The following is a 15,726-nucleotide window of genomic DNA, read 5'->3' on the forward strand; positions in this document are numbered from 1 at the left end:
TAAATGAAGTGCTTACTCTTACTTTTCCCCTGTGTGACCCACTTTTTGCAGATGAAGTTGGTAATCCAGCTAGGGCACTCCTTGAGAAGGAGAAAAATCTCCATTTTGTTCTTCCCTGAAGTAAAAAAATTCTCTTTTAAAATACCTGTTGCTGCTGCTTGGCTGCAGGGCTTGATCTCTAAATGCCTTACGAAGTGTTTCTGTGTATCTAGTATGAGCATTTTAATAGACAACTGCCACTTCAGCTGTGAAACCCAAGTTTTAAAAAGCACCTCTAAATTCTGCCCATTTTCTTAAAACAAGAAAAACAAGTAACTGCTGGGTGGTTCTTCACATCGTGAAATCAGTGTCTTCACTGATTTAAGTCAGGGAATGTACTAGAGGAGAAATGACTCCCTGCCTGTATTCTAATGAGCCTATCTCTGTCACCAAACTCTTTTTACATACCCAAAAGCACTGATGGCTGCCAGAAATCTTTTGAAGATTCCTGGGAGAATGTAATCATCTTCACATGGCCACTTTGCTAAGGCTGGTCGAGCTGGTTGTGCAATACTGCCTGAGCAAATGGACTGGCTTTCCTGGATGCAGGACTCCAGCTGACATTTGGCTGCAGCTCTGAAGTGTGTGTTAGCAGGTCGAGACCCAGGCTGTGTTATCTGAACAGTGCTTCCTTGTCAGCTCAGTCTGGATTCTCTTTCTGTGACTTAATTTACATTCCTGTTTCTTCAAATGTAGATTTCTTCAACTTCAAACCAGAAGCAATAAAATTAGAAGCTCGACAATGTGGAAATACATAGACATCCTCTCAACTCTGAGGTGTAGGGATCAACAGGACTCCTTTACACATTTATCCTAGAGCCACTGGACATGGGATATATATGGCCAACAATGCAGAATTAATAACTGCATATTTTATCATGCCTTTTGCAGATCTCAAAGATCTGAAATCATTTAGCAGAAGAGATTGACAGCTCTGTTTGTTCTACATGGGGGGAAGTGGAGGCAGAGAGACCTTAAGCAACTTGCCAGGAAGAGAACCCCACTTCTGCTCCAGAACTTAATCCCTGTGATTCCTGCTGGAACAGGCATTCTCTGCAAAAAAAAACCCAAAACAAACCAGACAAACCTTAAGTCTTTATCAAAAGACACCTTGTATTCGGAGAGTGAGTTCTTGTCAATAAAAATAATTGCCAGTTCATTTTCCCTTTTGTTTCCCAGATGTCGCCATGCTGCCATAGCGAAGTACTTTGGGGATGTCACCCCTCCTTGTAACAAGTGCTGTGACTACTGCAAGAACCCAGCAGCAGTGAAAAGACAATGGGAGTCACTGGAGCGCTGTAGCAACAGCTGGAGCAGGACCTGCATTGGGCCCACGAGCTCCTCTTGGAAGGGCTACGATCCAGAACTGTATGAAGGTGGAAGAAGAGGTTGCAGAGGTTTTAGCAGGTCTGTACTTGACTGCTTCAAACTCAGCTCATAGGAGCTATCTGCTGGGAGGGCAGAGATTCTCTCCCAGCTGCAGGTCCAGCCATTCCTATTTTCAGCACATCTCTGTGTATTGGTATTTTCCTCTAACTTCCTGGCAGCAGGAGCTGGAATTTAATTTTCCACACATTTTGGCAGCCTGGAGCATATTCATGTCCCAGAGAGCCAAAAGCTGTTCTGACTGACCTAAGAAGTGCCCTGCAGAATGTAATTTGTTCAAGAAACTAGCCTGACATTTTTGGAAAGCAGTAAGTGAGCTCAGCCTGTTCACAGTCACAAGGACCAAAACTGTTTGAATTGAGACTAATGTGACAGCAAAGTATGACATGGTCCAGACTTCATTTCTGTCTATGGGCCAGCAGACTGAGGGACACTGACAGGACTTGGTCACCACAGGGGATATAATGAAGTGCCAGTGTCAGCTGCTAAATTTTAGTGTTTCCATATCAGGCTGGCAGCAAAAGGAAGATGTATAGTGGGAAACATGATAAATTCTGTAAAACACTTGGCAGCGTGGAGATGGCAACTTCTCTTTCTCCTTGTTCTCTGGCTGAGTTGCAGCAAAGGTGCAGCTCTGTCAGAATTCAAGCTTGGCTGCCTGTGCTGCCTGGGAAGCTCTGCTGGATGTGCATCACTGGTGCCTGGCCTGGCCCCTGCTTTACCTTTTACAGCTTGAGTCTGGAAGCTTTGGTCTTCAGGCAAGTCCAGCTGAGTCAGAGGGAACTGATGTCCTTGTGACCAAAGTTTGATCTCAGGACCTGAGAAGACATGGCCAATGTTGTAGAGCACTCTGCCACTTGACTTATTGAACCTCTCCATAACTTGATTGTAGCTCTGCCTTGGAAGTTGTAATAGTCAATAGTCTTCAAGCTCTGATTTGTAATACCTGTTGGTTTTGGCTGTGACCGCTGTGGAAAGCAGTAAATACTTGGGCTACATCTGTCAAGAATCACCTGCTGCATTTCCATGTATCAGTGATGGGATTTCATTTAATACAACAATACCACAACATTTAATTACTGGCACAGGGTGCCCAGAGAAGCTATGGCTGCCCCATCCCTGGCAGTGTTCAAGGCCAGCTTGGACACAGGGGCTTGGAGCAACCTCCTCCAGTGGAAGGTGTCCCTGCCTGTGGTAGGGGGTTAGAACTGGATGAGCTTTAAGGTCCCTTCAACCCAAACCAGTGTGTGATTCTGTAACAGTTTGTGAACAGCTGAGGCTGAGGAATGGCTGCTTTGCCCTTTCTGCCATTTCTGCTCCAGGGGCAGTAGTGACTGACGGATGGAGTAAGTGACACAAGGCAGTGACTCCTCAACCCCATAGGAGAAGCTGGCAGAGCGTCTGAAATGGATGGAGCCCTCCATTCTCAGAACACTAGTTATATGCTGCTAGTTCATGCTGCTGCTTACTAGTTCACAGGATTAACAAGTCCCATGGATTTTTTGAGGACGCTCTCTCCTGTCCAGGTTGAGGGGTGGTAGTGAAACTAAAAGCTAAGACTTTTGTAATCATCTTTTGTAAATACTGTAAAAAGTGACCTTGGCTTTTGTAGGCCTGTCCCCTAGTTAATACTGCAGCTACAGAAATGTTTGTTCCTCTTCTTTTCCTGGCATATCTAGATATGATGAAGAAAGCAGTGGGAATAGAGATGAAGCCAATGAAGAGAGTCAGAAACGGGAGTGGAACAACTTCTACAGAAAGCAGATGAGTCTGCGCAGAGTGAGTTGGTATCCCCTTGTAAGAGATTTGTGGAGTGTTTGCTGTAAGCTTGTCTTACAGACATAATGGCTTCCTGGCACTAATGAAACTAAATTATTGTATGTTGCTGTTGCTTTTTGGTTTTTACTTCTAGTACATCTGCTTCTGCTGTGTTCTCCATGTTCTGGGTCAGTCCTATAATATGAGGAAACACAACTTATTCATGTACTGGTTTTTCTGCAGTGCTAATCAAGAGGGTCCTGGTTTTAATTCCTCTAATATTAGTAAAAACAGATTTTCCCACTCAGCTTCTCTTGCACGGCTCTTTCCTACAGCAAAGGAGAGCATTTTGACTTTCATTCTCTTTGTGTTCTTTCCCCCGTTTTGGTGCCTTTCAGTACCTTTGTAACTTCAGCATTAGTTTTCCCTGTAGCTGCTTCTAGACCTGCATGTGTATTGCAGGAATGGAAATGTTTGACTGATCTATGTTTTCTTCCAGGGCAAAGAACCAGAAAAGGAAGATTTTGTTCCTCCAAGTAAATATCTTCCTTGATTTATCATGGGTTTTCTCTGGGAGAAGAAAGTCTTGTATTTTGCAGCTGCATGTAATCCATACAGCATCAACACTGGAGGTATCAGTCCCTAGGCACAGAGGCTGGACATTTGCCTGTGGAAGCTTGGCTGGAGGAGATGGATCAGAGCTTAGCTTTGGTTAGGGTGAAGATATGGAATGCATCTTTCTGAACAGCTTTTCAAAATAAGCAAGAGAGAACAAAAACTGTGTGTCTAATGTGACTTTGTAGGCTGTTTCTGCAGGGTTATGAAGCAGCATCCAGCTGGGCTATAAGGAAACTGCTGAAAACCTGTTCCCCTTGTAACTGTGCTACATGGAGCCCTGTCTAGTAACATAGCTCTTACGCTATTGTAAAAGAACACCTGGTAGTTCATGTTACTCTGTTTAGCCTCTTTTTCTCTTTTTTTTTGTTGTTGTTGTGGGGAGTGGAAAAGAGTTGGGTTTCCTGAGAGCTGGGATTTCTTGAGAAAGGGTTTCCTGAGATGGGGAGGGTTTGGAAAGCTGTTAGTCATAACCTAGCAAGAGAGACATTCTCATCCAGACAGAAAAATCTTACTGTGGCTTCTGCCTACTCTTTTGGAGTTTATAGCTCCTTCAGGTAGCAGGGGTGACTGCAGTCATCCTTGGGGTGCCTGTGCAGGGAGGAGCATGTGGAGCAGTGCTAGACAGGTACCCCTCAGTGACAGCTGAGATGTTCTCCACCAGCCCCAGCCCTGCTATGCCAAATCTCTCTTCTATGATAGGTGTAGACTGTCCATTGAAGGATGCCAGCAGCAGGAGAATCTCTAAGCTCACAGTGAAGGTAAGAAAGGCTGGTTCACATTCAGTCCCATTGGCTTGCAAAGAACAACAAAGATTCTGCCTGCCCTCTTCTTACTCCTTCAGGGATGGAAGTCCAAGGGGCACTATGATCTCTCTAGAGCATGACTGAGTATCCCATGTTTCCTAGGGACGGGAACACTGCTTGAAGATGCTGGAAGAGGCTTTGCGCACCAATCAAAAGGTTCCAGCAGCAGGAGGAGAAGGGTATGAGACAAAAGAAAAGGGGTAGCATGTTGAATCCCTTAATACAGGGCCCACTCTTCCCTCAGCAGTGTTACCATTCTCAGGGAATGTCATTTAAATTATTTGGTCCAAGAATGTAGATTCACTTAACTATGAGGATTCCTGTGTCTGATTCTGCTAGATCAGCTTGATCCTAGAAGTCGCAATTCTTCCCTGTCCCACAAGATGGGGATAATGTACTTCTCAAACAGCAACTGGACAAGAGGACTGATTTAAAAGAGATTTCAATGCTCTTTCCATTCTTCAACAATTCACCACCCCATTCCTTAGGATTTACTTGGAAATTATCACTTATTCTTGCACCGGAGGGAGTGAATTTTGTAATTCCTGGGAGGTGCTTAACCATTAGTATCCCCTTTGCAAATCTAGAGGTGTGTCTTGCCAGAAATCACCCTACCCTATGTTACAGGTCAGACCCTCATGCCTGTGCCGTGGAGCTGGAGTATGAAGCTTTCCAAACCAGTAAAATGGCGAACTCATACAAGGCAACTGTGCTAAAGAAGGTAGTGCCAATCATGTGCAGTTGTTCCCTTGAATGTGGTGTGGGCTCAGCTTGAGGGGATATTGGGTAGAGTTTGTAGGGGAAGGATAAAGGAGAAGCTTTACTTTGCCTTGGATGTCTTCCAAATCTTTATTTTGTTTCTAGGAGGGCCTAGAACCATGTTGGTTTCACACCTTTGTTGGTTTTACAGGCTCTGGAAACCTACATACCAGTGCAGCTTACCCAGATATCTTCTAGGGCTAGGAATAAGGGGAATGGGGAGTTCTTCAGGCTGTAGCTGACAGTAGGGGAACAACTGTCATTAGTCTACCATAGGTTAGGTCAGCTGCTTGCCATAAGTCTCTGCAGACATTTCTGTTCTTGAGATAGGTGTCTCTCCAGGGGAGACATTTTGTCACCGTGGCTTTTAGTGTGTACAAAGGCAGGAACACATTAAGATTTCTGGCCACTAGAGGATATTTCTGTTTTCAGGTAGCAGAAATCAACAAAGCCTCAAAACAAGGAGAGGTGTTCTCAGTCTTTGGGTCTGCAACTGGTAGCAAGAGCAGCTTGGAAACAAAATCTGAGTCTCCAGCAGAAGAGGACTTCCTCCCTGCATCCCAGGTTTACTCAGTGAGTGAGTACATATGAACAGACAAGGAGGGAACGGGATCTTTGTCTATCACAGCCATAGCTGTGTATTTCTATTGCTTTCTGTTGTATTTCTATTACTTTCCCTGTCTGTCCTTTGGTTTTGGAGTGAGATCAATGAGTCATGCTGGTTCCTATTAGTGAATAGAATTTATGTCCAGGCCATATGTTAAAGAAGTTTTTCTCATCTTGCTGTAAACAAGGATGCTGTTTCCTTACTGTGGGAATGACTTACAGCCTAAGACTTTAACCTAATCCATGTCCCAGATGTCTCAGGGGATGGTTAAGATGATGACTTGGTTTTTAGAGCCTTCCCCAGCTTATGGCTGTAACACTGGTGAATCGTATACAGAAACTTAGCTCCTAAAGGGTTTTGCACACAGGGCTTCCTTAATGCTCTCACATCCAAAATTTCTTCTTCCTTTCTCCCTAGTTCAAACCCAAGCGTGTGGGAGCAGGATTTCCAAGGAAATCCAGTTTGTTCCAGACAGCTTCAGAACTGCTGAAGATCCAGGAGAAGAGTGATGCAAAGCCTGACAAAAACGAAGTAGATTGTCCAAATGGGCAAGACAACAATAACTCCAGTCTGGAGCTGGACACCAGGAGCCCTGTTTTCCAGAAGAAAGAAATAGCAATGTGTGAGAGTGCTGGGGTGGAAGTACTCCATCCTGAACAGAAGGGGCAGCAACCCAATCCAGACACAAAAGCTGCCTTTTTGGGGGGCCCTAATAAGAAGTCCAAACGTAGCAAAAAGCAGCAAATGCTCACTGAAGCAGCTAAAAAAGATTCACAGGATATTTCCAAATTCTTCTCCCTTCCCAAAGGTGGGTCTAAAGCCAAAAGTTGCAGCTCAGCAAAGGAAGGTGGCTGTTCTGCAAGCACACTACCTCAGGTTTCTTCTCAAAGCGTGTGTCAAGAGAAACCAATACCTCAGGAAAACAAAGATGTCTCTGGAGAAGATGTGATTGGACAACCCGAGGCAGAAAATGAAGAACTGGAAGAGACACAAGTAGCACTGACTGAGAGAGAACAGGATTTCAAAACCCATCAGGCTGATGAATCTGAGCTCCTTCAGGAAGAGACTGATGTGAAATCCAGGTAACATTGCTACTTCTATGTTTCTTGTTCTTGCACAGTTAATAAACTGCAGAGCCCCACCAGCCCTGTGCTGTCTGTAGATCTTGAGGCTGGTGAGGAAGACTCTTGCTTTACCATGGAGAGTCTTATGGCCACCAACAGCAAATGCAGTCATATCTTCACTGTGGAATGATTAAAATTGTCCTTCTCTCCACTCTTCCCACTAGTGCTGATGAAAATGTCACAGAAACTCAGCTAACTTTTGCTGAGGAAGGTGAGAGTAGGAAGCGACCACGATCAGATGAGGTAAGACTTTAATGGGTGCTAATTTCCTTTATTTTTTCTGCCTACCTTGTGCCAAGTTTCTCTCTGGGAGTCATAGAATTACAGTCTCCCAGACTGGTTTGGGTTGGAAGGGACCTTAAAGTTCATCCAGTTCCAACCCTCTCATCTAGTTCAGGGACCACTTCCACTGGAGCAGCTTGCTCCAAGCCCCTGTGTCCAACCTGGCCTTGAACACTGCCAGGGATGGGGCAGCCACAGCTCCTCTGGGCACCCTGTGCCAGCGCCTCAGCACCCTCCCAGGGAAGAGCTTCTGCCTAAGAGCTCATCCCAGTCTCCCCTGTTCTGGCAGGTTCAAGCCATTCCCCTTGGCCTGTCCCTACAGGCCCTTGTCCCAAGCCCCTCTCCAGGTTTCCTGCAGCCCCTTTAGGCACTGGAGCTGCTCTCAGGTCTCCCCTTCAGGAGCCTTCTCTTGTCCAGGCTGACCCAGCCCAGCTCTCAGCCTGTGTCCATAGCAGAGGTGCTCTAGCAAATCAAATCAAAGGAACAACCTCACACGAGTGACACACAGGACCACTCAGAAGTGAACCATGCTCAGAGCCTTCCTTGCATTCGGTCTCTGGTTCTGCATTTGGCATCTGAGAATGCCTCAGACTGAACAGGAGCGTGGCACTTCTGAAGTGGTTGGCTCTTCCCACTGGGTGTATTTTCAGCAGACATCCTGGGATTTTTTTTCCTGTCCATTTTTCCCATGTAGGACAGGTCTAGCAGTGAGCTCCCTAATAAGAGCACAGGGTATTTCTAAGGGTTTTTCTCAGAGTCCCTTTGTGTGAGAAATAGTGTATCATGTCTGTGCGGCAAAATGGGTTACAGAGTTACCTGCATGGTAATCACTGTAGGAAGAGGCTGCAGGGCGCTGCTGTTCTCAGCAGGTAGTGGCTACTTTGAAATGTAATGCATGGATTTGGTTTTCTTCTGTCCCATCTCCAGGATATGGAAATTCCTGCAACAAAGCTGCTACGGATAGCTGCAAAAGCTTCAATTCTGTCCCAGCCAGAAAGCAGAAGTGTTGGTCTAACAAAGAAGAAGGTGACTTTTGATCCAAATTTATTGCAGTGTGATAAAGAAGGAACCAGCAGGACCATACAGGCAGTGACCAAGACCATGTCCCTCAAAGAGACAGCAGACATCGTCGTCAAATATTTGACCCCATTCTACAAGGATGGCAAATTTGCTTCCAAGGTAGGGGACAGCTCAAGACCCTCTTTAGCAGGAGGCTTCATCTCCCTAGTGATCTGGAGCTGTAGGAAGGGGAAGATGATCTAAACACCACATTTAATTTCCAAATCACATCTTGGCATGTGTTTCCATGAATGCAGCAACTCACCCCAAGAAAGGATTTGTGTGGGATTTAGAGTGGTATCATGGTGGTTCCACACCTGGTTTTGATTGTTTATGTTTTCACTCTAAACTCTGGCCTGTTTTCAAGAGCTCCAAGCTGTGAAGGGGCAAGAGATCAAGGTAAGTTTTAGTGCAGTTTATTTGATGTGTTAGGGGAGGCGGCATGCATGTCCATGTGCTTCTCCAGCACTGCAGCATCAGGTGTGTTTGCAGCACTCCTGTAGTCTGAATCTCTGAGTGGTTTCTGGTAACAGCCAGCAGGACAAAAGGAAACTGTCTGATGAGGTAACTGATGTCTTCTTTCTGCTATGCCCCAATTCTGCAGGATCTGTTCAAAGGCTTTGCTCGGCATCTGTCTCACTTACTGACCGAAGAGCAGAACCCAGCCCGCAAGACTGGTGAGTTGGCAGGTGGGGAGAGCACCAATAATATTGGGCTCTTCTGATGCTAAATGGATCAAAGTCTTTAGAGGGGCAGATATCTTGAGTATCTTCTCAAAGGTGGTTCTTCCTCTCTTGCAGTGAAGGAGGAAGCACAGAGACTCATCAAGGAGTTTTTCAAAACAAGGGTCAAGTGTGAGAGTGAGACAGACTGGCATGAGCTGCAGAGCTCCGAGAGCTGACTCTCAGGTCAAGTTGGCTGCCCTCCTCCAGTGCTGTGACCACGGAAACTTGAAGAACTCACCCATGGAGGGTTTCATGGACCTGCAGAACTGAGCTTGCTTTTCCAACAGCATTTTGGGTCACTTCTGGTCTTAATGACACACAGTTCCAGGAAAACAGTTTCTGTGAATGTATGGAGAGTTTCTCCAGTAAGTGGGGTGCTGAAGCCCAGTGGTTGCTCACACCTTGTTAAGAAGTGTGAATTACTCATCTGCTGTGTAGGTTAGGGGCAACCACCCCAGATGTTCTGCAGTATCTCCAAGCTCTATGCAGCAGTTTGCTCAGACTTTCCAACAGGGACTCTGCTCTGGGATGGCATCTTGCTTCCTAGATAGGTCCTCTCCTCGATCCCCCATCTCTTAGTTATTATTTCAATGTTGCCAATAGAAGCCTTATGCTAGAAGTTCACATGCTTTGCTCAGGGCTGCCAATGATAAAGGTGATGGTTGAGTTCCTGGATGGACAGGAGAGGACCATTTTGTTTCTCCCATACAGGCAATGTCTACTTGCTGAAGGTGGAGAAACTCAGTTTCTTTTTCTTTTAATGTGAACTTTTCTTTTTTGACTTTGTCTAGTTCTTCCTGCCCTTTAATATTAAGTGGTGATGCTTTTTCAGTATTAACCTCTCCAACAGTAGCACCAAGGTTGCCAACACTTTTCCAGCATTTGCTTGTAACTCCTAAAGCCATATTTGCTACCTGTGCCTCACCCGCAGTCTGCAGTACCGAGGGCAGTGGTGCTGTCACAACTGGTTAAGGTACCACTGTGGCCCAGAGATTGACACTATGGTGTGTCTGCTGCTGTATTTATAAGGCATCAGTGGGCTTGAAATAACCCAATTCCCTGGCACAGGTTCTTTCTGTTCGGTTGTTACTGGGTTCTGCTTTTGTTCCATTCTCATAGAGGTTGGTGGCCTCAGGCACTAGTGCTGCTGAAGTAATCTGCAGCCTCAGAGGCTATCGCTGTACTCAATGGGTGTATTTTTTTTAATGTACTGAAGGCTACGTGTGGAACTGGCAATAAACCAATGTTAGAGCTGTTGTGGACTCTTCCTGGAAGGTCTTTCTTACCACTCAATCATCCAGACTGGTCTCAGATACATTAGGATGTTGTTACTGTGAACATAGACAAGAAAGCTCATTTTGTATCTGAACAGACAGCTAATAAATGCAAGCCTGGGAGGGGCTGGATGGGAAGTGTGTGCTCACAGATACCTCCAACCCTTTACTGCTGCAGGACTTCTGCAGCATAGAAGCAGGGGGAGAACCTGGAAATGTTTAACTCAAAGTCACTTTCATCTTCAGCTTGCTCATGTCAGTTGTGGCCAAAGGGCTTTACAAGAAGCCTTTTACACAATACAAGTATTTTTTAGCTGTTGCCTGCTAGTTTCTGTTTTACCTTCCCATGAAATATCCTGGTTCATCAGCAAATTTGAGTGGGGTTCCTATCTCTCCAGAGTTCAGTGCTTACAAAGTTTAATTGCTTCCTGGGTGAACTTGTCAGAAATGCTTTGTCTTTTAAATGAGGCATGGAATTGTATGACCAAGTTCTTTATCACAATGACAGGCATTTCTAACCAGGTAAATTGTGCTTCTATGTAAGGCAGCAAAAGCTCAGGGAAAGAGAAGGGGAATAAGGCTAATTTAATCTTTAGCTATCTATCTTATCTATTCTTTCCTTTCATGTCACTGTGGTACATTACTTAGCCTTGCAGTAGCACTGCTGTATGGGGAGGGTGGAACAGGCCACAGTGAGCAGAACATGCAGGGAAGTTCCTGACAGGAAAGATGTTCTAGGTACTGCTAACAGCTCACCAGCAAGAAGCACTAGCTGTGCATCATGGCTTGCATTGAGAGCCCCAACATCTGTCCCTGTCCCAGCCAAGTAACAACCTTTTCCTCAAGCTTTGACAGTTACCCACAGGTCAGTCTTCCCGTGGCAGATGTAAACCAGTATCTGGCATGTCAGAGCTTTGAAACATCTCCATGTGATCACTTTATTGCAGTCTCCTGAAGTTCACTATTCTGTGGTGTACTAGGATAGCTGTAGCAATAAAAATAAATTAAGCATTTTTGTACAACCCAGGACACGCTCCTGGAGTAAAAGTTCCATTTGAAAATGTTTTCTCCATGGGCATGGACCTATCATTTCAGTATGACAGCTGCATGGACGTGACACTTCTGCATAGCAGAGGGAAACATGAATATAATTGTCAATAAGAAATTAATCAAGAATAAACTTTCTTACCATTTCATCTCAATCTGTGCTGCAGAATGCATTAATTGTATATTAACAGTGACATGGTTTGTAATTATGATGCTTTCTACAAGCTCCTGCTTCACAAACCCTGCTATAGGGCCTCTTGCATATCAATGCAAAGAACAAGCTGGCCTATGGAAAATGCCAGTGCAGTCATGTCATAGGCTCAGCTGTGCATTAGGATACATAAATCTATAGCAAGCATCAGTTTTTGCTCATGTTAATTAATTGGGAAAAAAGAGGAGTTCTACACTTTTCCAGGCAATTACTTGTATCTGCTCAGCTGCTCAGACTGAAACAGGCTATGGAAGAGCAATGAGGTGGAAAGGGTGTCTTTGTGGTTTGGTTAGCCACCGCACGTATTGCTTCAAGGGAGAGGACTTGGGAACTGAATGGCAGGTCAGGAGGGGTGAGGATATGGTCCAGTCCATGAGCAAACAGTGGTGGCAGTCTTAGGAAGCAGCTGTCTGAGGCTGTAGATGTCTTTTGGAAGAGTCCTCTCCAGATGACAGGGCAAGAAACATTGAACAAGCGCAAAGGACAGGAAACAGTGCTGTTGTTCTTAGTCATTCTCCTCTTAGGCTCTAGTGATGCAACTCTGTTTTATCCAGAATGACAACAATTGTGTGATACATTTCTTTAGCCTGTCAAAACACAAATCAGTATCAGTAAATCTCTAAGCCAGAAATGTCTCCTTCTCATAATTAAGTATTCCCATAAATCACTTTCTGTAAGTAAGCATCAGGTACATGTTGGGGCAAAGCTGCACTTTGGGGCTTGGGAAATGCAGTGCGGCTTCCACCTCTGAGACAGAAGAGGCTTAGCTGAACAGTGGAGGGCTATTTCTGAGTTGCTGTGGGGTCCAGGGTGATCTCACCTGTGACAGTTCAAGCCACATAGTCTTGGGGCTAGCAGCTGAGCCATAGTTCAGTTCTAAGCCAGGAAGCCCACCATCAGAGAGAGGCCGCAGAGTTCGCATCTTCTGCAGCTCTTTCAGTGGAATGACACAGGAGACTTCCTGGGTGTGAAGAAAAGCCACAGCCTACCCTCGGGTACAGTCCTTACAAATAAAACCATCTGATTCTCCCTAAGGAGGGTTCATCTCAAGAGCCTATTGGAAGATGAGACAAGGACTAGAGCAGAAGGCAGTCCTGCAAGACTGGGACAAGCAGGAAGGGGACCTACACTTGGTGTTACTGTGAATCATGCTCTGGGCCCCCAGCATAAGGAGGCCACAAAGGTGTTCTGAGGGCTGGAGCAGCTCTGCTCTGGAGCCAGGCTAAGAGAGCTGGGCTGGGGCAGCCTGGACAAGAGAAGGCTCCTGAAGGGGAGACCTGAGAGCAGCTCCAGTGCCTAAAGGGGCTGCAGGAAACCTGGAGAGGGGCTTGGGACAAGGGCCTGTAGGGACAGGCCAAGGGGAATGGCTTGAACCTGCCCAAGGGGAGACTGAGATGAGCTCTTAGGCAGAAGCTCTTCCCTGGGAGGGTGCTGAGGCGCTGGCACAGGGTGCCCAGAGAAGCTGTGGCTGCCCCATCCATGGCAGTGTTCAAGGCCAGGTTGGACACAGGGGCTTGGAGCAAGCTGCTCCAGTGGAAGGGGTCCGGCCTGTGGCAGGGGTTGGAACTGGATGAGCTTTAAGGTCCCTTCCAATACAAACCAGTCTGGGATTCTATTATCACTGTACTTACAAAAGAGCACATGGCATTAGTAACTGTTCCACCAATCATTACTCATTTTGGGCTAGGGCTGTTAGTGTGGCTGTGATAAAGGTAAATACAATCTCTCCCTGCACAAGTTCTTCTAAAAGTCAAAGTTAACACCAGACAGACATCAGGGTTCTGGACTTTGTGGAGGAATTCTCTAGCATACCTGGCTAGTCTTATCTACCACAATGATCTTCTCTTTATTCACACCAAAGAAACAGGGCACAGAGATTGTGTCATCGCTGACTCTCTCGACAAAGTAGATGGTATAGCCAAAGAAAGGCAATTTCATCACATGTTCTGTAAGAAAGCAGTAAGTGGCTTTCAGGCAGCAATCTACTGCACTAACCTTAGGTGGTCAAAAGCTGCAAGTGTTCCCAAGCATTTCTGCATTAAAAAGTGAGATTAACAGCTTCCCTCCCTTCCCCTCAGCTGCTGATACTCAGTTCTCAACAGCCAGCAAGGATGTCCCGTTCTTACCCTACCAGAAAACAGTTATGCAGCCAAAATATTAATTAAAACACAATTTGCACAGCTCTGAAATCTACTGCAGACAAATCTACAATAAATGTGATTTCTAACTGTGATCACCATGCTTGGAACAAGTGCTAGTCTGCAGGGGGAAGCTGTCACAGTCTATTCCAGGCTTCAAAGATCCTCACCAACCTCATGAGCTGTCCCAAAAGTGTATTCAGAGCAGCTTACATCAAGATCTGGGTATCTCCTCACCTATGAACTGGATTTTTGCATCCACTGGCGGGAGGGGCTGCCTGGTTCTCAGCAGCACGTCAACTTGGTTTTGCAGAACCTCCGGACTGATGTAGGACTGCAGGGTGTTTGGTGTGTACGCCTTCAGCTCTTCCCTGTGCCAGCAAGCAAATACTAATTCACCCCCTGCCCAGCTAAAATTGAAGGATCACCAGGGGGATTAAGGAGAGGGAAGGGATGTGGCAACATTTTTCAATTGCATGGCTGAGGACATGGGTGGAGGGAGAGGGGAGGAGCAGAACAGGTCATATCTGCATTGGATAACATGTAAGGAAACATCAGAGACAGTGAGACCAGCAATTCCCACAGAGCAGGCAGCTATGCACCACTGACTAGCGCATTAGGAAACAAGTCCTTCCTCTCTGGAATCAACAGGAGCTCTTCAAGCAAGGACTGCAGCATAGAACAACACCACGGGTGTTTCTTAGGCAGCCTCAGCTGAACACCACCTTGCTCAAGCCCTGTCTTGCTCCTGTGCATCCAAAGCACTACAGAGAGCAGAGTTCCCCATGCCCAGCAGGGTTTTGTCATCACCCCCCTGCTGATGGTGCTCTAAGGGGATCTGGTGTAGACATTACCCTGAATTTGAGTCAAAGTGCTTAAGGATACAGGAAGGAAGGATCATGAAAACACAGCTCAGGACTGCAGGACAGACACTTTCCAGTGCCCAGGGACGTTTTCATTCCCATTAGGCAGCTCACTACAGATTTCAGGTGCCTCAGGTTGGTAACTCTGGCACTTGTGAGAAACAACGAAGGAGCATTCATCCCAACTATAAGCTCATGCACTGCCTCCTTCGTATTACAAACACATGGCAATCAAAAGAAATGTCCATGGAACCCTCATGACCCTCAGCTCGGGAGCAGCCACAAAAAGAAATGTGCCTAAGAGACAGTCAGCATTGAGAGTGGCACCAGGAGGTAAACTTCCCTGACTAATGGCAGTAGTCAGTCACTAAAGTAACATTAATTAGTAACTTATGTTCTCCAGAACTGCCCATTCCTTAATTATCCAGAGAATACTTTCACCCACTCCTGATCCCTGTTATGCCAACAGCCACTAGGGATAAAGACCAGCCTGCAACAGACATACCTGGAGAGAGCAGAGCTCTGCTGCTCTGGTTTGGCCCAGTGCTGGAGCATTGCCAAAATGCCCACCTGCATCTCCATTTCTTTACTACAGCTCAAAAGCATCCTCCCATTCAGGTAATCCCACTGCATCTGAGAAAGCACAGAAGAGAGGCCTCTGTTAAACCTGCCAGAAGGTATAGGCAGTGCCAGGCCACAGAGACCCACATCCTCCCTTGCTGGCAGCACATTCAGCTCAGGCTGGTAACACAAAAGCAAAGGCTTTCTGGGCTCAGGAAGAGCGTGCAGAACTGCACAATCCTTGTCTGAAACAGGACAGCTCATAGGCTAGGGCTACAGGCACATTGCCTTCCTTGTATCCAGAGTTTCAGTTAATGGTCATTCCCAGAAACAGCATACACAGCCCATCAGCCAAAGCCCTCCTGCTTCTTCAGCCCTCCTGGGACATTCCCAAGGGCCTGGTCACTAATGCTGTCCCTGCTAGGGAGCCTTGTTAGGGAGGTTCCTGGTGCACACACTGGTCTTGCTGCTT

The 15,726-nt window shown here is 46.2% G+C and overlaps 1 protein-coding gene across 4 annotated transcripts in view; it reads left to right on the plus strand.

Annotated features, from left to right (window-relative positions):
• The window catches only part of RECQL5 (RecQ like helicase 5), a 40,024-nt gene extending 28,388 nt beyond the window's left edge, over nucleotides 1–11,636 (plus strand). For 3 of the 4 annotated variants that reach the window (XM_031042206.2, XM_005141397.3, XM_031042207.2), the window contains exons 9-20: nucleotides 1,219–1,446; nucleotides 3,105–3,204; nucleotides 3,683–3,719; nucleotides 4,501–4,559; nucleotides 4,707–4,783; nucleotides 5,232–5,325; nucleotides 5,796–5,936; nucleotides 6,388–7,052; nucleotides 7,259–7,337; nucleotides 8,304–8,555; nucleotides 9,040–9,112; nucleotides 9,236–11,636. In XM_031042206.2, the coding sequence (XP_030898066.2) occupies nucleotides 1,219–1,446; nucleotides 3,105–3,204; nucleotides 3,683–3,719; nucleotides 4,501–4,559; nucleotides 4,707–4,783; nucleotides 5,232–5,325; nucleotides 5,796–5,936; nucleotides 6,388–7,052; nucleotides 7,259–7,337; nucleotides 8,304–8,555; nucleotides 9,040–9,112; nucleotides 9,236–9,336 (1,906 nt within the window). In that variant the 3' untranslated portion in view covers nucleotides 9,337–11,636. Of the gene's footprint in view, nucleotides 1–1,218; nucleotides 1,447–3,104; nucleotides 3,205–3,682; nucleotides 3,720–4,500; nucleotides 4,560–4,706; nucleotides 4,784–5,231; nucleotides 5,326–5,795; nucleotides 5,941–6,387; nucleotides 7,053–7,258; nucleotides 7,338–8,303; nucleotides 8,556–9,039; nucleotides 9,113–9,235 lie in introns of those variants that run through there. The other variant, XM_031042208.2, reaches the window with a different exon arrangement.
• The last annotated feature ends 4,090 nt before the right edge of the window (nucleotides 11,637–15,726 follow it).

This window comes from Melopsittacus undulatus, chromosome 11, assembly GCF_012275295.1.
Source record: "Melopsittacus undulatus isolate bMelUnd1 chromosome 11, bMelUnd1.mat.Z, whole genome shotgun sequence".
Classification (NCBI taxonomy): Eukaryota; Metazoa; Chordata; class Aves; order Psittaciformes; family Psittaculidae; genus Melopsittacus; species Melopsittacus undulatus.